Here is a 23,953-nt window from a genome sequence, read left to right as displayed (position 1 = left end):
TTCTTCTTTTGCTCTGCATTGTTGTGAAACACACGTAGCTGACTGGTATTGGCTAGCTTTTAGAGCGGAAGGAGTTTTTCTTTTGGATTTTCCTTTGATGTTTATATGTATAACGTGGGAGAACAATGCTCACTTGCAGCCAGAGCAGAACGTTACACATTAATGGACACGACCAGAGCTGCAGAAAGACATTACACACCAAAGGCCACCTCACCTTGTGTCAGATACAAGAGCACTTTAACATGAAACATTTAAACACCACATCTAGTGCCCTAGAGAGAAGTCAGCTTGCTCTAACACTTACGATCAACCTGCACCAAAGATTTATAATCTTTTTTTAAACTCAAGATATATTCAGCCCAGCCCTTTAATGTAAAAACTGCGTGCAATGATTTGTACATAATTTCAGTCTTAGCATCTGTTTTTATTTATTAAATTAAAAAGATAACTTATGACCTGGTCATGAAATAAATAAATATTATGTATAATGTTTATATAATTATAACTATAAAATTTTCTAAAATATAAAAATGTATTATCTATTTTTGTATTATTATTATTTAACGCTCAAATTTTTTTCCCAGATATATTGGAATTGTAATAATTATTGCTGTTGTTATTATTCTTATGCAAAATGCAAAACATGTTTACGGTGTATATATAAGCATATGTATATATATATATATATATATATTGACTTTTATTGTCAGCGCATTCCGCGGGAAAATTGGTTAAGAGACTCACTTGTTTGATTCATTATTTGTGCAAAGTAACATATCGCAAAAACAGGAAGTGATGTCAGAAGCAGCTATTTATTGTGCGTATTATGATCTAAAGTTGTTAACTGTTATAAACTGGCTGCAGTTTTGTAGCTTTGTCGCTGGATGAAGATGAATGTGCAATATTTCACAATGTTTTCACCCAGAATATTGTCAGAACGCAGTGTTTTTGTGCAATATATATATATATATATATATATATATATATATATATATATATTATATATATATATATATATATATATATATATATATATATATATATATATATATATATATATATATATATATATATATATATATATATAATATATATATATATTTATATATATATTTTATTTTGAATTAAAAATTTAACAGGCAATATTTGCATACTAAATTATAATTGGTCCATTAGTGATCATGAAAAATGTCACGATTTATTAATATAAAGTATATGTTGCTTTTAGTGCACTATATGATGCATTAGCCATTTTATAGTCTAAATTTGTAGTTTACACATTCATTCCTGTCCTATGTTGTGCACTACTTTCCTCCCACTATGCATAATCTTATTAATAGTGTACAACCAATATATTAGAATTATTTTGGTGATTTTAGGATGACTTCGAACAAAAAGAAAAGGATTTGGATTACATTGATTTAAAATGTTTATTCTGGCTCTCAGAGCGTTGTTCTAGTTCATGTTGGCATGGTGACATCCACAACATGAGTGTGGATTCATACAGCGAGCTCCTGGAGTCCAGTGTGGCATTGAACAGCACATGTGCATGATTTGACTGCCCTGCAGTAAGCAAGCAGTAGAATGCATGCTAATATAGACAAGACCACACTGACGCTCAGCAGCATACACAGGTTTACAGAGGCATATTCATTCAAATATACACCCATTTACAGTAAAGAGCTCATGTCATGAAATTTTGTTCTGCTTAAACCATCAGTGTTTCATTTAAGAAAGCATCTGCGTCTGGATAAATTAGTGAAAAGATATTAATACACAGGGAAATAACATGTTCGTGAATGTCGGTTACAAGACAAAACCCAACAAAGTCTTAATTTTAAGATTTTTCAGACCTCAGTTTTAGCTGCTGAAATGCAATAGCTATTTTAAATCATTTGAATTTTTCAGTCATATTTGTACGGTATAAGCTTGTTCTTTTTTGTTCATGAAATTAAAATACTACACTGTGTTAATGTTCAGTACTCATTCTGCAGATAAAGAAGCTGGCAAATACTCAGAAAAGGAAAAAAAAATAAAATCAAAAGGCGTTTCCAAGAACATTAAGAATCGTAAAACAAATATTACACATTATATACATATTTTTGCGCATCCAAAAATACAGCGAATCGCCTAAACGAAGCAAATATAATTTCTTTGTGGAAGCTAGCGTTGTGTAATTGTCCCTGATATCAATCTTTACACTTGACTGCGCTCTAAAACATCTCAGGCTGAAGTTTGGCTTAATGACGGAGTGTGTTTGTGCGTTAGTTCTGGTGCATTGAGCGGAGATTACAGACACAGAGTGAACGTGGGCCGGCTGTGTGGGCCTCAGGAGGAACTCAGGCCGGAATCGGACTCTCCGTTGGCCTCCTGGGCTTTTCCTGTGCAGGGAAAGGAGGAGCAGGGAATGCTGTAGGTGGAGCAGGCGCACGTCTGAATGACCTCCTTTAGAGTTCCTCCCTGTTCTTCTACATTGAAGATGTTTGGCTGCTCCAGCTTGTCGTCGCAGATTCTGCAGATGCAAAAAAAAACATTGTTTTAGCTGTGGGTCAATCTGAGGGAAAGAACAGGGAGTGTCATCTAACAAGGAAAAAACTAGAAGGAAGTTTCATTAACGTAAAAGTAGCCATCTGGGGTGAAGGGGAGGGGATCATACCAAGGTTTTGATCAAAAAAACATTTTTTTCAGTAATTTACAGTAAACATCTCCATATGTATGCCACGTCATGCCTTTAATTTCTGCAGCAGACCTTAAGAGTAGACAGAATATTTAATATGAAAATGAAGCTTTGAGCATTACAAGTACAGTCTCAACAAAACTCAAAATATCCTTTAAAAACATGGAATATTAAAGCAGTTAGGGCAGTTAGACTGTGATTGTACCCCCATAGCCTCATTTACATCCATATCAAATGAAAGTTAACATGAACTGCTGTTGCAACCAATTTCGCTTCAAGGATATTCAGCACACAAATGCACACATGCGGAAATGTAGGGTGGGGCTTTGTCTTCTAAACAGTGAACAGACTGGATCTTTTTAAATGAGAAACTTTTCAGAATGAATGCAAGTTTAAACAAGAAGGAAAAGAAAAAAGCTTTCTTTCTTTTGCTGAAGGAGATCCAAACTTGAAGTATAATGGAAAAAAAAATATTCTGAAAGTCAGAAACATTTTTCAAAATATCTTCTTTTGTGTTCAGGAGAAGAAAGAAACTTTTAAACTGTGAAAGAATATTTTAATTCTCTAGGGTGGCGTATAAATTCTTTGGTATATGAATCGTTTGTATTATGAGCGGGGATTTGTGTTTAAAGAGATATTTTTAATTTCATGTTGACTTTAAGATGTCTACTCTCACTAAGATCGATAAATGTAAAAAAGCCACATTTTCTTTCAGAATAAACAAAAACACCAACGGTCAGCCTACAAAATACAACCTCACTGCTTGCGATTGTTATTTAAATTTACAAAAACAATATATTCATTAAGTGTTTGGCCACCGGTGTCAGAAATTCAGAAAACGTGATTGCATTTAAAATTTGATTACTTTATATGTGCAAAGATACATAAATACAGAGACAAGTCACATATGACCACATATATATATTTATGGATTTCTATTGATGTTTTCTACCATGATGTTTCTTCCATCGTGGTGTCGGATGATATATGTGTTTTTAAAAACATAATGAATACTTATTTGCATTGGCTTCTGGAAGACTTATGTTTATGTTTTGCATCATCCATTACAAAAGACATGACAAAATGAAACATTAAAACACATATCCCAGGTGTAAACATTCATCCATTCTAAATGGATGGGAAACATTATTTTAAATGCATAATTTTAAACATTATAATATATAACAGACGATATTTAAATACACTTGAGTTTAATAAGTGCTTTGGCTAGTACGTTTACATTGAGCTCATTAGATAAATGCAGCTTTTTTCTGCCATGCCTTTATCAAGATCTTCAGCCATGCTGGTTTGAGAGCAGAAGCCATTAATCCATCCATCCACTCGTTCATTTATCCTTCAATGATTAAATCATTGGCCCATGGAGGGGATTCATGCATTGCTAACAAGGCTAGTACTCAGAAATTCAAAGAGGAAGTAAAACAATCAGCACTGTAATCTGTGTAACATGGATGATGGGAGTGAAACTATGTCACCCATATAAAGAGGAAGTCTCAAAATCTCAGAATGATGCAACAGGCAGCTGAACCTTAACCCAGTGCTGAATAATTGAAGAAAAAGAAATGCTACAAAGTTTTACTGCCTCACATCATTGCTGTTAAACACTACGGTTCTTGTGGTGCTAGTCGGTGAGAATGATCGGTCAGGCAGCAGCCAAATGCCAAAAATACAAACAAGCGGAAAACAGAAGACATTACGGGCGTCAGAGGAAGTTGAAGCATTGGGCTTTGGCGCCAAGCATTCATGTATTCTGAAAAAAGAGGCAAATTACCACAAAATCGAGTGAGGAATATTTAAAAAAGGGGAAAAGGGATTAAAGGTTTAAGGAAAGAGTCAATAATGCAGAAATAGTATTTTTCCTAATATTAGAAAAATGGGAGTAACACCAAACTTGAAATCTTTTTGAATGCTTTTGGTAGTAAAAGGTTATTATTATCTACATTACTGTATGCAAGTATTGTGTGTGTATGCTAATATGAAAAAAAAAAAATCCAAATTGCAAGAGAAATAACTAACGCTAAATAAAATGACAAACTAAACTAAACAAACAAAAAAAAAAACAATTGTACAGGTTTAGAATCAGAGATAAAATATGATTTCAATATACAGGAACACAATTTATCTAAGCAGGTCTTGAGGGTTTTACAGTGCAAAAAATGATTTTCTTGCTTAGACTTTTTTTGTCTTGTTTCTAGCCAAAATAATCTAAAACATTTCTAGACTTTTCTAAGTAAAAATCGTTCTCTTGTTTTCAGAAAAAAAACTTGTCAGAATCAAGTTACTTTTAACAAAATAATCTTATTTCAAACAGAAAACGAGAATATCTTGTTTTACCCCATTGGCAGATCATTTTGCTTGTTTCAGAAATGCTTGCCTAGATTTTTTTACGAAAACCTAGAAAAGCATTTTTGCAGTGTACTGCATTGGAGAAGGAACAAAATACAGAACAAACATTAGCTGAACTGTTAGAAACTTCAAGTAAAAAACCTGCAAACACTGCATTGTTATATAAACACAAGTCAGTGTTTGATGGACCTCGGAGCTGGTTTTACTGGAAAAATATTACAGCTAAACTGAACACATACATACGCAGTGATATTTACATCAACAGCCGGAGGTTCAGTCTCACTGTATCTAATTGAAAAGTACATACAGGGCATGAAGTGTATTACATAAACACAAGAACATCATTGATTAGTTCTTCAACCTTTGCCCAGAATGAAACAGCTTCACGTAGACATGTACTGATAGGCCCGGATCATCAGGCAACAGCCATAAACCACAAATGATTTACACAGAAACGCATGCAAAGGCTGTCATGATATTTATATTGAAAGAGTCAACATGGCAGTCAAATTAAGGTAATAACATCGCCTGGTGTGGGCTAACGCATTACACTTCTGCTTTATGATTACTCTTTCAACAATTTCGCAACATTCTAGACACTAGAATGCAGCCCTTTTCTGACTCAGCAACTGTACCTTTATGACTTTGCTATTGTACCCTTATCACTAGCTGATTTGCTTTTCACATGAGAAATGTTTAACTATAAGATGTCAGCGTGTGACGCAAGTAAACATTTAATCAATATTTTCACCCGAGGAATCGAGGAATCGAATGCTCCCCAGCACAGCGAGGCAAATTAGAGCCCACCTGTCATATATGAGGCCATCAATGCCGTGTTCCCTCAACTTCATCCTGTTGTCATGGTCGTTGTTGTAGTCGCCCCAGCAGAAGACCACCAGTCCTTTAGACTGAGCCTCTCTGATGAACTCCATATTTCGCAAGAGCTCATCAGTGTGAGCGCTGATTCCCTGGGAACGCATACAAAAGTCTTTATTTCAGCTTTTCAGGAAAACAATACAAGCACATTCCTCTTGCAGCTAAACAAGTATCACGGAAGCAAAACAACGAACGGATCTCTTTCACTTCATAAGTTTGGAGATTAAACGCAGCTTTGCTATGCTGCTATCTCCATGCTATTCTCCACGACTCCACGTTCTCTTACCAGTATGTTCTCACTCTGAGCAAAGCTCATGGCGATCTTAGTGCTCTGACAGCGGATGTCCATGAGTTCAGGGTAGAGGTCTGTCACTCCTTGGGTCAGAAACAGGATGGGGTATTTGTTCTGTTTTTGCCTCACCCTGAAGAAGACAACAATTTATTTCAAATTAATCACACATAAAGGCTAACTATTTCACTTAATTTGATTGCAGAGATACAATTTAAACTTAATTTTGAATTGACACTCTATTCTCCAATTTGATGCTGTTAAGTGCTTTTACACAATCTGTATGGTTAAAAGTGCTATAAAATGAAAATCTGCTTCATTTTCAGGCCAGGATGTAGGTGAGTTTGTGTCTTCATTAGAACAGATTTGGAGAAATTAAGCATTATATCATGCATCATCTACCAGTGGCCAATTTTTTTTTAACCAATTAAAACTTTTATGTTAACAATTTCTTTAATAAATGTCCCTGGAATTATTGTGAACAATCAATTAAAAATAAACATGTGGTTGGTTTATACTGTGCTTAAATCGACTGCCACAGTGCAAATCTACATAACCTTTAAATATCAGTGCATTATTAGAATATGCATATGAACGAGACCCCTTACATTGTGCAGACATCAGGATCAAAACATGAGAAGACTATTCTCCTCTTGCCGGCGTTCTGCAGCACGCAGGTGAGGATGATGTCCAGGAACTGATTCATGTTGAAGTAGGTGGAGAGTTTAGCATCCCAGGAGCCATCCTGTTTGGAGAAACAGATAGAATGAGGGCGTTTTTCTCCCCAGTAACACTGAGATCAAACCAGTTTGAGGGAACACAAACCTTGAACTGACAAATCCACTTTAGTTCGATGTTGAATCCCACATGATCTGGAACAGCCTGGAATATCTGAAACATAATATCAAAGAAGAAAAGAGGTTAACCGAATACGTTTGGTCAGGGTTAAAAAGTTGCTTAAACCACCAAAAAGATAAAAACAAAAAAGTTATGTATGTATATATATATATATTTTTTAGCATTCCTGAGGTTGCATATGAAAAGATAAAGTTGTCATACCTGTGAAAGGGAAGGGAAAGGTTGGTGTTCATCTATATACTCCTCTTCATCCTGCAAGTCTAACCACAAAAACAATTATCTTTATCTATTTAACAGTTCAAAAGAGACTTGGATTCTAAGTCCTAACAACCAGATACCAGATCCAAGATGAATCACACCGCTGGTTTACAGTAAAAAAAAAAAATAAATTTGAATTTGATTTTTGCTTCTGGAACCTGACTGTAGATAACAGACAAAACACGGCGCATTAATCTGTCTTTAAAGCCACCAACTAGTTTGGCAAGTAGTTATATAATGGTCTGCATTCGTATTGTACTTTCATTACATAAATCATTTCACATTCTACCTTTGTGGTCGTGCACATCCATGGCGGTTGTGTGGGAAAGCTGAGAAAAGCAAACCCATTGACACTCATCAGCATTAGCATGGGAAAAAAAATTACATTTCACAGCAAAAGAATCTGAAAAAAGCCTTACTTTTAAAAGCTGAAGTTGATCAAACGTAAGATCTTTGACAGGAACTTCGAACAATACCATTGAGTTCTTGTCGTTTTTCTATAAGAAGGACACAAAAGATGTAAAGTACAAATGAAGAGATTATCTTTCTTCCTTTTGTTTCGCAGCTTTAATAAGTGTTTACGACTTTTCAAGTCTGAATTTGAAAGGCTTAAGTAGGAAGTCTTCAAACAGAGTCAAAACAAAAACTATACTGAAGGACACTAAATGAGTTTTCACTGCCAAGTACTGGGAGCCAAATATGATCTTGATATTACCTTTTTACTAGAAATACAGCAGGTGAGATCATGGTATACAATTGGAACTAAGTCTTTAGAGAGATGTACATCAAACTCTACATAAGCAGCTCCCTGTGGAAAAAAAAACAAACAAGATATGTACCTTACATTTTACATAACAAAACTTCATGTATTTTGGTTGAGTTGCATCCTTTATTTACACTCACGTGGTTGGCTGCACTTAGAAATGAGGCAATTGTGTTTTCCCTGATCTTGTGATGCCTGAAATAAAAGACAAAAAAAATTTTCATCAGCAACAACTTGCACTTCTCTCTCAAACTTCGTTCATGCAGCAAAGCTGAAGTGTGTTATCAAAAACTAAGGTGGGTTTATTGTGTTTCCTACTTTATAGTATTTGCAAAAAAAGTCAATAGGCATACTGAAAAAAACAAGTTTGAGGTCAATATTTTTACTTATAATTTCAAGTGCAAAATTTTAGGGGATATGAAGGGATTTTACTAATGTGAAATTGGAATTAAATTACAAAAAGTTGTAAGACTATTTACCTTTTTTTGCATTCTGACATTATTATCACTATAATAAAGCACATATTCCTCCTTAATTTTTAGTAGACTACTGTAATGCAAAGAATGATAATCATTATAATAATATAATAAAAATAACAGTGAAGATCAAACGTAAAATCTTGACACGTGTAATGTAAAACTGACAATAGTTTTGGCCTGAGATTGAGCTCTTAATATTACTATACTAATATTATATTTAATGTTTGTTCATTTAATTCACAAAAAACAACATATACAGTATGCACACACACTCCACACTGTTACTACTCACTTGGGAGCATGTGTGCTTCCTGCTCCTCTGTGTCCAACATCCAGAGCGCTCCTTTTCTTCCAGTATTTGGTGAAAGACTGACTCATGTCACACTGAAAGCCTTGGATAGGACGCGTCACCAAGTAGTCCACTGATATCAAGAATAAAAACATCAAATCATTTTATTTGATGGTTAATTGATTGCTTAAATTTAACAAAATCAGCACATCAGTAAATGAATGGCATCATAACCACAGTATCTAGCTACTTGGCAACAATGCAAGCATGGAGGATCTTTCCAACACGAGTCTACTCCCTATTTACAGTCTGTGATGCGTTTACAGAGGCAAATGTGTGCCCGCAGTAAAAGAACAGATACGGCGGGAATTAGATTAGTGCATTAGTTCTATGGTGTAAAAATGAGAATTTTAGACTTTAAGCATAAGTGCATTGTGGTGCTGATTATACCTCTAACTTTTCCAATAGTCTGTCTGGCATTCCGGCTCATTATGGGTAGGGTGACCACACCCTGATCTTTGCCACTCTCCACAAAAGAGGACGATAAGAGGCATGCGGTGCCCACGTGACCTGGATGGACATCACCCTGAACCACGGTCTCACTCAGGTCCTCCTAAACAACAAAGAGCAGTCACAAACACATAACAGTCACAAGTCACCAAAAGGATTCAGTTGAATGTAAATAAATTTATTCAAAACTACCAAACATTTCCGTACCTCAAAGAACTCAAAGGTGAGCTCTAGGTTGTCGGGGTCCATGGTGTGAATACTGTATTCAGTCCACCGGCAGGGTTCAAGGGCGTATCCACATTCTGGCTGGGAATGACGAGACTTATATCCACTGTCACTGATCATACTGATCTCCAGCGTAGTAGTCATCTTATGCCACGATGAAGGGCTTTCCTCTTCTTCCTCTTCTTCCTCCTCGACACCTTCCAGCATCAGCTTCAATCTAAAGCAGGTATTAATTGGGGGCATTATATTTTAGCATTTTCTTTAAAATCTGAAAATGTAAATGAGAAAAAACTAATAAATGTTTAGTACATGTTCTAGAAGAAAACATTTTGAATTGGAAAAATAACCCAGTTAAACTGCGTGCAGTATTTTGCATGGCTATCATTACTTGCAATGACCTTAATGAATAAATGTCACTGACTGACCTAAGAATTAAAGGTTCCAGTCTCATAATGTACACCTTTTGGGAGTTTTATTTTAGGTGTTGATGTCCTCAAAAAATAAATGATAAATAAATCCTCAATAAAATATATATATATATATATATATATATATATATATATATATATATATATATATATATATATATTTGCAATATCGTAACAAAAAAAAAACAGGAGTTTCAGATATGACAATATGGGACCTTTAAATAGGTATTCTGTGAAAAATATTACCTGAAGCGTGATTTCTTAAACTTTTTCTTAGTAATAGATACTGGAGGTTTCACAGAGTAATGAAGCCTGAGACGAATTTCTGTCTGGCACGTCAACCAGCCAGAGTCCACACACTCAACACCATCTGAAGGACAAAGAAATTTCATTTGCATGTTACAGTAAGATGACGTGATGTTGTTTTTCTTTGGCATTAAAATGTTTGACTGTTTGATTGAAAATTCAACTGATCAAACTTACTATGGACTCCAAAATGACCATCGTCAATCACAAGCTCAGGTTCTGCAAGACATAACGAAATTTAATATGGAGGGTCAACCAATCCTACTACACATCTACAAAAGTTAAGAGTCACCAGTACAGGGTAAATAGACACCACTTTTCTTTAAAAAAATATAAATATAAAATATGTGTTCAGTTTGCTCTGTACTGGATGGAGCACTGCAGGTTTTTAGTCTTTATTGTAACACTAAAGATAATTATAATAGATAAATACTTGGATGGCAAAAGTTAAATAATAATAAATGAATAATCCAGCAAGTGTTACCATGCTAGCTAATTGTTTTTGCAAAGACAGGCTGACAGTTACATGATTTAAAAAAATTGATCCTGCCTAGTAAACATCAAAACGTAAAAAAAAAAATATATATATTATATATTGTTGTTTAATGTAGTTTGTTGAATAGTTTGTTTAATGTGTTGTGCATGTAAATAAAGAAGTATTAAATGTGAAAATCAACTCAAGATAAATAATAAATTATTTGAAAGATTTCTTCCAAAGAAAAAAAAGTGCATGTAAATAAAGCAGTGATAAACGTGTGTTGAATAAAATGTTCATAAAAATGTATGTAGCTTCTAATGAAAAATCAACTGTTAAAAATATATACAATTATTAAAAAACATTCTTTGAAGAATTAAACCCGCAAATTTTGGCTAAATTAGAGGAAGGCAAAAGAAAAAGGTTATTGCTTGTAAACCCAAAAATGCTCCAGTGAAAACTGCTTTGCTCTGTCTGACTATGAGGAGTAATAGCCCACTAAAATGTTATGGTTTCTAATAATTAGGTTCCATTAGATTCCCTTAAATGGCTTTTACTGACATTGCATCTGTCCATTATATGTAACACTAAAACATTAAGGACAAGTTTTATTATTTTTCTTTAGAACATGCACCAGTGATTTATGCACAATAAGACCAGATGCATGTATTTAGGAAGTAAATAGGGAGATTAAAATAAATGCTGCTGGTACACTGATGAAAACAAGCTGGGCAGTTAACCAACAGCAAACACGGCAACTCTTAAAGGAATAGTTCACCAAAAAAATGAAAGTTCTGTCATCATTTACTCACCCTCGAGTTGTTCCAAATCTGTATAAATGTCTTTGTTCTGGTGAACACAAAGGAAGATATTTTGAACAAAGTTTGTAACCAGGCTGTTTTGGGTTACTATTGACTTCTATAGTAAGAAAACAGAAATACTATAGAAGTCAGTGGTGACCCAATTTTCATTGATGTTTGGGTGAACTATTCCTTTAAGTCTAGTAAAGTCCCACATCGCATTATTTTCCAATCGTTTCATTACTTTAGAAATAGGTCCTATCAAGGGGTGAGAATCACAAGGGCGTAAGTAGTGACATATACGTGTAGTCACTTACGCCTTTCTCATTCTCACCCCTTGATATTTCAAATGTGAAGCGTAAATGTGTTCATGTTGTCTTAAAAAAAGCTGAAGTCAGCATATATTGATAATGCATGCTTAGAGTTAAAGGGGTCAAAATGATCTGAATGCAATAAGAATAAAAGAAGGTGCCTACGGGTTGCATTAGACACTCAAACGTGTGGACTGTTCTGGAATCAGATACCTGAGGGACTCAATGAGCGTGGCAGTTGAAGGGTCTCCCATCTATTGACTATGACTTGACATGGCCCACCTGCATTCTGTAATTCCAAATGGGGGTTAAGATTATGAACAGATTATGGAAAAACAAAGACCACTTTGGCCATTCAAACCAAAGTCTCACTCCCGGGAAAAGAATATGAGCTACAGTCACCGCTTTCTGCCAGCCAGCCAGTTGGTTGACATCTAAAAAGTGGACTGATTAGTCACATTGGCAATCTCCAGGTTATTTATATACGTGAAAAAAGTCTTTGGAAATCTAAAAGAATATTTCTAGCGGGGAGATGTAAAACAACTGACATGTAAATATTATGTACAAAACACAGGGCTCGCGGAAAACCTGTTCCAGAAATCACATTCTCCGGGAAAAAACAAAACAAAACAAAAAGGACCCAGAACTGACTTCAGCTAAGAGATTAACAGCTGTGAGAAGAACGACCTAGAAACCCCACGCACTCACACAGATGGATTTCAACTTAAACTCTTAAGAAAATCTGGGATATAATTACTTGCACACACAAGCCATTGATGAATGTTTATGATGAATATGCTTGAAAAACCTGCATATCTGACATCTGATCATATATCACAAATGTATATCACAAACATTAGACACTGCATAGCTAATGAAGTGCCTTTGAGAAGCCATTCGCACAGAACACATGTACTATTCCACTGTACTGCTTTTCATTTATCCGTACTGCTATTCATTTAAACAGATAATCATTCATCTATGTTCTAAACACACAGCGATCAAGTTCAATAAGTTCATAAAAAAAACAAAAGAGGCTGTGCCCTTTTCTCCATTCCACTGCCCTGTGGTTATAAACAAAGACAGAATTTCTCTGCGTCTGTAGAGACTAAAAAAGTTTCAATATTTATAAGTGATGCAAAAGAACATGAGCTAGCCAATAAAGTTACCGTAGTAAAAATGCTAATTCTCTATCACAATCGTGTATTTAGTAACATTTTATCTGTCCCAATTTTGTTTGGGAGCTCCCTCTGCTACTCGGGTCAGATTTTTGATAGAAAAAAAAATATCGAAATGATCGTTCTTTCTATATGTGACGTACAGTATATGTAACTACAAATAAGCACTCGATTAAACGCTTGTTCAGTCATAACAAGCACACGTTTCGTACAGATCTGAGCGACATTTTCAATCCTGATAAATTACTTAATTTACAATCAATGCATCATTTCTGTAAACACATCAATGCTTCTGGATTTAAATCCGTAACGAAATGCAATGCAGACAAACGGTCGCATACATCACGTTAGTGTTTGCAATCACGCTAGTTTCGATAACTTAATTTTCTGATTATTTTTCCGATAGCTTTGTCGGTGAACCGCTGTGGTTGCGTGGCGTCGTTCCAGAAAGGCGCGAAAAGGCAGGTTTTAGTGAAGCGCTGCGCAGCTTGACGGCGGAAAAGTGGCTATTGCGAACCTTCTAGGAATCACTTCCAACACGTTTGTTTACTGGGAAAAGAAAATCTCACCTTGGATTCCAAAACGAATCCCTTGAAATAGCGATACTTGGTTTCACTCCCTCTAGGAACCTCAACAGTTGTTCTCCACAAGGTGCTGGGGTGAGACGAGACAGAAGATAAACATGTGGGTCAAGGGTAACCGGGCTTGCACTGGAAGGCAAACACAAGATGGCATTGCACATGTACCCATCCTCCTCTGCTGGATGCAGGGTCGCGGCCTTTTGATGACACCAGGTGCCCAGGGTTTCACAACTGCCGACTACTGCAATCACCTCGCCTGATATAGAAGCAAAGTATAGTTTATTAATTTTCTCCTTTGTGGTAAGCAAAGGAATGTGTCTCCAGGCACTACAGTGCAAAAATATGGCATATGATATTTAACTACCACTTGTCAAAATCTGCCAGACAATAAATATAGACACAGGTTGCACTTGTGATGCAATCATGCATGGTTAAAATAACTTGAAAATGCTTAACATTTTTTGCATTTTTAAGTTCTATACTATGTCTATAGCAAAAATACACAATCATTTTTAATACATAACATTTTAAAATGTTTTTGTTTATCTTTTACTGCCCCATTTGAGTCAATATCAACAGCATTATGATTACGGTGTAATTTCAATACATCTATTTACAATTTAATAACAACCAAAATGTACAAATATGCCTAAATAAACAATAAAATAATAACAATTATATAGAATTGTTCAATTTAATCTATGGTAAAGTTAAAAAAAACTTACAAAAAAAAAAGTTTTGAAAGTTTTTAAATAAATGATAAAAGATTACTGACTTAACAACACAATAGGTCATTTTCTCAAATATTTCTTTTTAAATGTTAACATTTTATAAATGCTTAATAATAACACTTTATTTAAACAGAAAACCCTATTCCGCTTTGGGATAAAACTGTAAACTAAATTAATCAAATGTAAATGTAACGTATATGTATTACCTTTAATTAATAACATTATCACATTATTACATTATATAATGCTTCAAATGACAAACAGTGTACTTAAATAACTAGAACCATACAACACTGTTAAGACAGGTTTAAAACGGTGTGCAAAGCGAATGACTTACAAAAATTTACTTTTTTAGTTCAGCAGAGTTTACTCGACTTCTTTAAGCGACATTATCTCAAAAATATGAAATCAACATAGCATGTGCTATAACAGGGACGTTACGACTAGGTCAGTAAGCATTAAAAAAAAACACTCCAACAACTCGAGTTTATTTTAATTAATAAAAACTAAGTGTCTACAAGAAAACCTTCTGTGAACAGATACGCAAATATATTTCACAGTTGAACTTCTGAATATTATTTATAATATTATTTATTAATAATGTAATAATGTTAATGACTTATTAATGAATGTGTTATACTTCTATTGAGTTATTCCTCTTACCCAGTGCTGTGGTCCCTCTGACTGTCAGAGTGACTTTAGTGCTGTCCATGACTGACACTCAGGCAGATGGAGAAGAGACCTAAAACACAGAGGTAAAGAAACACATCTGATCCCCGGTGCGAAACAAATTTAAGCCACGTTAACAGCATCAGCTGATCTGGATTTGCCCAGCGCTCTGATACCTGCCTGTAGACTGCTGTGCACTTTTAAAAGCCCTTCTGTTTTTTGTAAGAAATCCGTTACATTATCAACGTATTTTAATTATACGCCCTAAACACAAACATTTTTTTTACTAGTGCTGGACGCAATGTTAGAGAGGGAAACAGTGGTATGTCAGATCCTTGAATCTAAACCTTATCTTAAGGGAGCAGCTTTCACCACGTTTCTAAAAACCCCACTGTTTGAGTGGAGGAAGCAAAAAAACACGGTCTGAACCGGCTGCAGCCGGTTACTGTCAGTGACAACAACACCCGGTATCCATGGGTGTTGCTCAAAGCATAGCAAGCTATCTCCTTAGAAAACACTGTTACGTTCTAAATGTTCTAAAGACGGTACCTAGATAGGGAGCCCGCTGGGTTTTGAGACGCAGCCACTATCCGCGGAGCCGAAGCGTGTGTGTGTGTGGCGAAAAGCGAAACGTATACATTCAGTGTCGACACCCGCCGATACAATGACTAAAAAAACACGTTAAAGTGACAATTACCTGAGTTTAAAGACCCATCCTTTAGTACGGTAGTACCGGGAAACGTTAATCGCGCGCTGACGTGCCCATGTTTACATGCAGGGGATCTCTGCAAGCCCGGTAACGCGATACTGTTAACTGTGAACCATTTCTTAAAATAAATGTGTCGACTTGTTAAGCTCAATATTATTATGTCTATAAATTATGCGCGTCTATGTGATTTAAAGGTTAAAATAACGTTAAGAAGGTCACTTTGTTGCAGGAAATAAAATGATGGAGGAATTGAACAACTCGACCCCGCCTCTCTGCGTTTTCTGAACGCATGTGATTGGTGGAAGGAGTGATTGACGTTTAATGGGCGGGGCTTTTTGAGTAAAGTTCAACGACGCCACTGATCTGCGCAAGCTGATATAGCAGTTTATTATTATTATTATTATTATTATTATTATTATTATTATTATTATTATTATTATTATTATTAGTGTAATATAAAATCGATTATTAAACAGACATTATTATTTCACATTTTAAACTAAATACATTTTTTAAATAAATAATCCAAATCGGAGATTTTAACGCACTGTTCGAAGAGTGTTAGGCTACTGGTGTAGTATTTTTCCAAGTGTATATTTGCAGAAAAATAAATTCACTGCTATACAATTGGATGTGTGACCATATACAAGTAACAAGCCAAGCATTTGTTTTTAATTAATGCTCATTAGCATACGTGTGTAAAACCGAACATGTTGGCAAGGTCAGATGAGCCTTTACTGTAAAACCAGAAGAATGTAGACTATTGATTTTTCTAGTGGCCCACCATTCAGCAGAATTGGTTGCATAACGAGTCGCCTCAGCAGGACAGAACACAGTCTGGAACTCTGTGTTGCATAACAGAGGTCAGTCAGGCACACGCACGTGTAAGAAAAAGTTCAGGGGAAACAGGGTGAGAAAGTTCAGGACGGCATGAACCCATGCAATGTAGAGATAAACCATATCTTCAGTCATAAAGATTTGCTGTGTCCTTGATTTCTTTCTGCTTGCTGCCACCGCTCTTCCTGTTTCCCGTGTGAGCCATTGAGAGGTAAAATACAATAGGTCTTTTGAAAAGAGGGCTATTGCTCCCAGAATGGTGAATGCTGTGTATTTGACAGTGCTTAGCACAACTGAATGGATGGGACCGCAGGATTATACATATTTAATGAGTCAGTCTCTTTCTGTCTTTTATCATGTTTTCACCCTCCCGCTGTTTGCCCTCGTCTGTGGATAAGATAATGAATAAAGCATGCGCCTGACCAGATTTAAACGGTGAATTAGTACAGGGCCGATTCCACCCTCAAACGCGTTCAAAACGAAAAAGATTAGAATGAAAAAATGCACAATGAGGATTTTCAGAATGCACAAATTGTGTTTTTCTGGCTTGTCATGCTTGTGTTTTCAAGAAAGGAGAAGTGAGAACAACTTTGTGTGATCATGTTCTGGTTTCTACTTTTCAACATGTCTAGACTTCTTCTGGAAATATGCTGGGAACTGTGATTAAGTGCTTTTTTTCTGTCTGAATAATATAGCACAATGTATTATTCAACATTTCTCTTTTAATTTGAACTGTAATATTAATATGGTTAACATTTTAAACATTAGTATGTTTGTAATATCCAAATAACATTTTAATGTATGGGGTGAAGTCAGCTAAAACGCAAGTAAAATGGCCCAAATAAAGTTGTAGCATCCTCAGATATTTACAGAAAATCACAATAACTGATCTAGCATTGTTGCTTTGACACTTGCTGACATGTAACAATATTTTTTTATTGGTCTGAGTTTTTTAAGGCAGGCAGGGCAGAGTTTTACACAAAACGTAGAAATCGTAAGGAAGTTGATCCCGACGTAATACATTTCATTCATCGCTAATAAGGGTATTAAAGCAGTTATAAGTAAGCTTAGCAACAAAGCAAAGGTTTATGAACATTGTTGTGACATGCTCTTTCAAAATAGGAGGTTTTAATGTATGAAAGAAAAATTTTATTTTAGGTAGTAGTGGCTTGTTGAGCTAAAAATGGGCCACAAATTTCAGCTAAAATGGGCTGCATATACATACACGCTTTTAGACAGAAATTAATGATGAAAACAGGCTTAGATGTGTATCCATATACAATCTTATCAGTCTTTAAATATATACAAGCAAACACATACATGCACACAAAAGAGACCAGTGCATAGAAACATAGTTCTTTACTAATTACTTGTTTAATTAAATATTAACTTTCTATTTAATGAAATACATTTATGGTGTTGCTATGGCACACTGAAGGCAATAGTGTCAGTTTACTGTTAAAATGAAACAGTATTTTTATTAAATTACTTGTTTTTTTGTATTCTAGCCCATTTTAGCTGAACAGCTGGCCCATTTTTCCTGACAAGGAGGTCCCTGCTGATACCCTAACTCTCATAATTTATCATTTTTAAGAATATCGCTGAGTCTCAAGCATGGCTTATTTGATGTTATCATAAGTAATTTACCAAATCGTGACCCATTTTAGCTGACTTCACCCTAGTTTTCCAATTTAAACAAGATCTATCTCTTACTGGGCGATTCCAGTGCAAGCAGGTAAATACGGGCATTCGTATTTTGCAATAAAAACCTTTCCAAAAATTAATTTTCTTGAATTGGGCTATGTGCATCAAAGCGATTAAGAGACTAAAAAATGGATAAACGGCTGTTGAGTTCAGCTTTGTCAGGGATAAAATAGATTAAAATATTCAACAGTTTTAAATCGTAATAGTGTCACAATATTGCTGCGTTTACTGTAATTGTCCAACAAATAACTGCAGTCTTGGTGAACATACACTTATATATTTACACTGTCAATATTTACACATTTTTAAGACATTGTTGCAGCCTATGAAAAAGATTTCAGATTGTGTTTGTGGAAGGAACAGCTCCACGCAGTGGAATGATGGGTATCGCGCACTCAATTCACACGCTGCAGTCTATAGCCTATCCATTTTTGCATACGTTCATTAATCTTTTTCTTAGAGATGGTGAGTGCGAAGATGAAGAGTCACGGTTTGTAGCCTTTAGACTAAAGCACCTCTAATGTATTCACAGCAGTTTGGGCAGATACTGTGATGATTAATTCAAGGCATCAGGGTTCAAAAAGCTGAAAAACATGATTTTTTTTTCAGAAAAAGTGTTTGATCTTCAACACATCGGCCCTAAAAGTCCTATCCTGCAGAGTACCGGTTTAAAAAGGTGTCTCTTTTGTGGTTTCTTGACCAAGGTCTGTAATGTTGAGAGAGTTAGGAATATTTTAAGCAGTTCTTTTGTATCTTGTATCTACAGATCCCCGTTTTGTGAATCACCAAATCTGGATGGATTTTCAATTCTGCAAAAAGTATATCCCACCTCTTTACAGATAAAACAACAAAGAATCTATTAAAGCAATCCTCCAAGTTCAATACTACTATATTATATATATATATATATATATATATATATATATATATATATATATATACATACACACACACACACACACACATATATATATATATAATGACTTTCACATTGATTTGTAGTCAAACTTTATTAAAAAATTAATTACTTTACAACCCTTAATCAAACTCTTAATTTGTATAGATCCAGCAGATGGGCTGCCATGCATAATGCCATCGTCAATCAAAGACAGAGACGCTGCCAGTGTGAGCAAGTTTTTTAATGTAGATCAGATGCCATTATAATGGATCTGACATCATTCAGAGGCCATTTGCACTTCAGGGCTGCATGCGGTCTGCTTCATTTGCACATCAGACACTAGATGTTGATGACAAGCTTTTATTTGTGACCTTCACATTTCAATTATTTTGAGTGGGGCAAACAGAGGAGGCTTTAAAATATGCATGCAAACAAACAAATGCAACTGGAGGTCCGCACATACACAGAATAAGAGAAACAAACCGCGTTCACTTTGTTCATCCCGTGCACTTTTTTTGTCGTAGGTCACGCACACAAAGAATAATCACAACATAAAAAGGTATCGAAAGCACAAAATGAGATGTCTGATTAAATACAGTTCACGTTTATTTGCATGAACAAGTGCTGTGATTCACTCTGAATGCTCCCATTGGCATTTTAAGACTAACTGATGTAGACTGTTCACTGAATTAGAATTAGACTGGTATTCATGTAATTGAATAACAAGGACAAGCCAGAGGGCTCGTTTCAATCTTAATTTTGTTCAACGGCCAACTTTATCAACTTTTTTTTTCCCGGGTCATTGCAGTTATATAGCACTTTTTGTAACTTTGCAGAAATAATACAAATAGTAATTTATGGCCAATATTATAAAAGGGTATAACACTTATAGAAATTTGGGACAGGCTATATATATATACATATAGTTTATCTATAAATTAATTTGTTCATGAATGAACAAATGACTCATGATCCGAAGTCCTGTTCTGAATCAAGTGATTCACTCTCCAAAGTTCTGATTTGAACATTGCTTTATGATCCTATCTGAAACAAATGATTTGTGAACCTGTTCCAATCTAAATCATATGATTCACAATAAACTCTCCGAAGGCCCGATCTGAATGAAATGATTTGTGATATGAGCACTGAAGTTCCAGTCTGATCCAAAAGATTCACAAATCCACTCTGAAGCTCCGATCTAAATCAGATGATCGATATGCGATTTGAAGACGAATGGTTTAACTGATTCAGACTTTATAAGCGATGTCTAAACTCAAAAATGAATAGCCCTTTTGTTCTGGTTTTTATTTGTGAGTTTGAGCTTGAATCAATCAGATGAGTCCCAGCGTAAATGACTCACTCAGTTCAATCGCTTTGTCTTTTTTTCAGCTAACTGAAAAGCGAAAAAAGTCTAATGTGCACAGATAAAATGTCCATATTTTAAATTCTTCCTCCAACACAAATTTACAAATGTATTCATTTGAGATAACCAGTTCACTGCTAACTAGAGAAGCACTCCATTAAAATGACAAAATGCACCTCAAAACACATTTTAGATGGAAACTAGATGATCAAGTTTGTAGCTTAAAGTCTGCATGAACTGGACGTTTGTGACTGATTTTAATTCTGTATTGTGACATAGATATGTCCAAGGATATAGCCTAACAGCTGCTCGGATTCACACTATAGATCTTCAGTACCCTTACAGGACAAAGGCTTCGACTTTCTGACCTCCATGTGGAAGAAAGCTTCCAAAACCAACCGCTGGAAGTGAAAAGGATTCAAAGTGACCTTAGGAACGTAGTCAGGCCTTGGTCGCAGCAACCCTTTCCCTAATCCTGGTGCAAAATCCACGCACAAAGGTGAGATAGAAAGAGCTTGTAAATCCTCAACTCTGTTGAGGGAGGAAAACGCTATTAACAGAATCGTTTTCAGTGTCAGGATCTTCTAAACTTAAAAGGTATGACGCTCGCCTGATGAAAGTGATCAATCACATTACTGTGGTCAGTCTGCATTCTTATCCTTTTTTTTCTACCAGAGACGACGTGAAAAGAGCCACAGGGCAGCATTGGGTCAACTTCCTTAACATTCATCTTCGAAAGGCCTTTCTCCACAAGTCCAGGACTGAAAGCTGAGGTGTGAGATGTACTTCTCTCTTCATTTAGTTTCACCGCAGGTCGTGCTGGAACACCAGGCCAATGTTTACACCTCCTCAGATCATATTATCCAAATGGGAGATCATGCCTGTAGCCTCGAGACACGAGGGATCGGTCTGGTGCACCGTGTTCAAATGTCAGATCCCAGTTAAACACCTCTGCCACCGCGAGTTCTCATCTGGATCAGGACTGGAGAGGTGATCGCTGACGTCTGATCGATTTCAGATAGGGCACCGGGGCTGCGATCGGCTGACAAGCGTGAGCTCGGAGGGTAATTGATGAATTAAAGGAGATCGGCGGGTCATCTTTGATGTGGAAACTTTTGGAAAGATTGGATTGTGTTACTTAATTGGCTCATATTGTCTTGCAAGGCAGACGATGCTTATCAGCATCTCTCACATTTCATCACCCTCTCCCTCGAGTCCTGAATCCATCAGATTATCTAAAACAAGGGAGGATGAGATTATGACTGTAAAATAGAGTTATTCTCACATGGTTGTGCAGAAGCTGTTTGCTGCCGCATGTTTAGCGGATTTCAAGTGTGATCAAATGCACTGGTTTATTTCAGTAAAATAAAAACCAGTTAAAGCATTTTTATTAGAAAAAAATGACAAAACTGAGCAACTAATTCACAATATTTAATAGAATGTTCTCCGTAAAAAAGTTATTCGCATATTAATGTGCTGATTATATAGACGAGCATTGACTCAAAATATAGAAAATCGACTGAAAGAAGAAATTTAGCAAATATATTTAGCATTTTATTGTACACAGTAGTTTATTGCACGCATTAGGGTGATAAATTGCCTTGTCAGTGTGTTCGTAATATGCCGTATATCTGCTGTGAATAATAATATAAGTACCTGAAAATAAATGTCAAGGATTCAATATTTAATGATGGATAGGCACTTAGTCATATCTGCTGAAAATGTAAAACTGTAGGATTCTGACCTATCAAGACTTTTGGAAGCTTACTGGGTATGTGCAATATAATTTTTAATCTATCATACGTATATATACACAAACATAAACAATACATTTATTACAGTATTTATTCATCTTTGTCAATATTCTTTCATAAAAATATTCTTTCATAACGCATTAATAAATGTTATTAAATACAACTGGTGATTTTAATATTGCACTCGTAAATTAGCATGAACCACGATTAATAAATGCTGTAGACATATTGTTCATTCTCAGTCCATGTTAACTAATGAACCTTACCGTAAAGTGTTACCGTATGTTTTTAAAATCATTATTTTGTTTATACATTTATGTTTCCAGATCTCAAACGAACCGTTTATCTGCTGCGTTCGTTTACCCCTCTGAATATGACTGGATCCATAACTCCTTTTTTTTTCCCCCTGACATAACTATATTCTTACGAGACTGAAAATCCGTCTATATTGTATTTCTTCCCTTCTGTTCCCTCGGTGTCAAGTGTCAACATTTCTATTCAATAAACCCTCCGCACACCATTACAGTCAGGTCTCTCCAGATGCTCACGTCCTCCGCGTCGACCCGAAACCGTGCCTGTGAATGAAATATAAAGTGATTTCGGTGGGTAAAGGGAGAACAACCTCTCTACCGAGCGCTTCTACTACTTCAGTTCCTCTATTGTAGTCAACATTATCTAGTCTGTCTGAATTCTTCAGCTCTCGCACAGATCCCTCTCAGGGGCTTTTATAATGAGAACAGGACTCAAGGTTGGAAAAGAGCAGATGTTCGCAGTCTTTCTCGACACCTGTCTGTCTCACTTTGTCATTGTGTGTCTGCACACTGTAAGCATTTCTCAGATCGGTTTCTGCAGAGCACACGATTACCTGCACGATCAGCCCAATACGGGTGTAAAATGGTTTTTGTTTAATATATAAAAGCAAGAATGCTCCGAATTGATCGAACGTGATAGTAAAGGGACGTCGGATGAGGTCCTGATCTGTACTGAAAAGGATGCTATATTTGTGCGTTACGGGACAGGAGGGATGACGCGGTCCCAGATAAACACAAAGAGCAGGTCTCATCACTGAATGCATAAAAGAGCAACGCTTTCTCTGCACACCTGCAGCACTGATCGTACTATAACAGACTGCGCTTTCTTTTGCACTATACACCATTCAAACCTGTCATGATTTCCTTAACCTAATATCCCCCGATTTCTTTGTCGGATATTCATCTGAGGGGGTCCACGGTAAGAAAATGATCTGTGCGACTAATATAAATAAAGCCCGAGGGTGCCGTGTTCATATGAAATACATTATTTGATCACGTTAATTCACGAATAACTCATACTTGTTAGACGTCCTTAAATCTCAAGTAGTTAAAATCAACAAATACGGTATTATAATGTTTTGCAAGTGTCACATCTGAAGCAGTTTTTTATAAAATACTAAATTTAAGCAACTGTAGTATATATATATATATATATATATATATATATATATATATATATATATATATATATATATATATTTATTTTATTTTTTTTTTATGCAGGAGGACCTTTATGCATCACATAGAACACAGTTTTATTCGCCTTTCTATGTTGAATAGCACAAAAATTGTTTTCCAGTACTTTAGAA

The 23,953-nt window shown here is 35.6% G+C and overlaps 1 protein-coding gene and 1 long non-coding RNA gene across 7 annotated transcripts; one reads left to right on the top strand and one right to left on the bottom strand.

Moving 5' to 3' along the window:
• Positions 1 to 1,416: 1,416 nt before the first annotated feature.
• On the bottom strand, positions 1,417 to 16,050 carry gpcpd1 (glycerophosphocholine phosphodiesterase 1). 5 transcript variants are annotated; one of them, XM_043219686.1, is made up of 21 exons: positions 15,765 to 16,050; positions 15,062 to 15,140; positions 13,833 to 13,923; positions 13,656 to 13,740; positions 12,122 to 12,197; positions 10,500 to 10,541; positions 10,263 to 10,386; positions 9,571 to 9,805; positions 9,304 to 9,466; positions 8,857 to 8,986; positions 8,226 to 8,280; positions 8,038 to 8,130; positions 7,742 to 7,819; positions 7,612 to 7,651; positions 7,266 to 7,324; positions 7,032 to 7,097; positions 6,815 to 6,951; positions 6,204 to 6,339; positions 5,849 to 6,009; positions 4,393 to 4,445; positions 2,332 to 2,512 (listed from the first exon to the last, which is right to left on the bottom strand). In XM_043219686.1, exons 2-21 carry the CDS (start codon positions 15,108 to 15,110, stop codon positions 2,469 to 2,471), a joined length of 1,917 nt encoding a protein of 638 aa, XP_043075621.1. In that variant the 5' UTR covers positions 15,111 to 15,140; positions 15,765 to 16,050; the 3' UTR covers positions 2,332 to 2,468. The 5 variants fall into 5 exon arrangements, with proteins under 5 accessions (XP_043075617.1, XP_043075620.1, XP_043075619.1 ...); XM_043219682.1 differs by lacking the exon at positions 4,393 to 4,445 and having other exon boundaries at positions 1,417 to 2,512; positions 15,765 to 16,048; XM_043219685.1 differs by lacking the exons at positions 4,393 to 4,445; positions 15,765 to 16,050 and adding an exon at positions 15,617 to 15,689 and having other exon boundaries at positions 1,417 to 2,512.
• Positions 16,051 to 16,725: 675 nt separating this feature from the next.
• On the top strand, positions 16,726 to 22,462 carry LOC122325129. 2 transcript variants are annotated; one of them, XR_006247257.1, is made up of 5 exons: positions 16,726 to 16,824; positions 18,927 to 18,993; positions 19,084 to 19,135; positions 19,381 to 21,175; positions 21,254 to 22,462. It is a non-coding gene; the product is annotated as an uncharacterized LOC122325129 (long non-coding RNA). The 2 variants fall into 2 exon arrangements; XR_006247256.1 differs by having other exon boundaries at positions 19,381 to 22,462.
• Positions 22,463 to 23,953: the final 1,491 nt, after the last annotated feature.

Source organism: Puntigrus tetrazona, chromosome 20 (assembly GCF_018831695.1).
Source record: "Puntigrus tetrazona isolate hp1 chromosome 20, ASM1883169v1, whole genome shotgun sequence".
Classification (NCBI taxonomy): domain Eukaryota; kingdom Metazoa; phylum Chordata; class Actinopteri; order Cypriniformes; family Cyprinidae; genus Puntigrus; species Puntigrus tetrazona.
Note: the sequence above shows the minus strand (reverse complement) of the source record. Positions and strands in the feature narration are given on the sequence as shown.

Coding starts and splice junctions, on each gene's coding strand:
- gpcpd1 (XM_043219682.1), bottom strand. CDS start 15,110: ATGGACAGCACTAAAGTCACTCTGACAGTCAGAGGGACCACAGCACTG. Junction 9,467..9,570: donor TCACCTTTGAGTTCTTTGAG/GTACGGAAATGT, acceptor TTTGTTGTTTAG/GAGGACCTGAGTGAGACCGT. Junction 8,987..9,303: donor GACTATTGGAAAAGTTAGAG/GTATAATCAGCA, acceptor TCTTGATATCAG/TGGACTACTTGGTGACGCGT.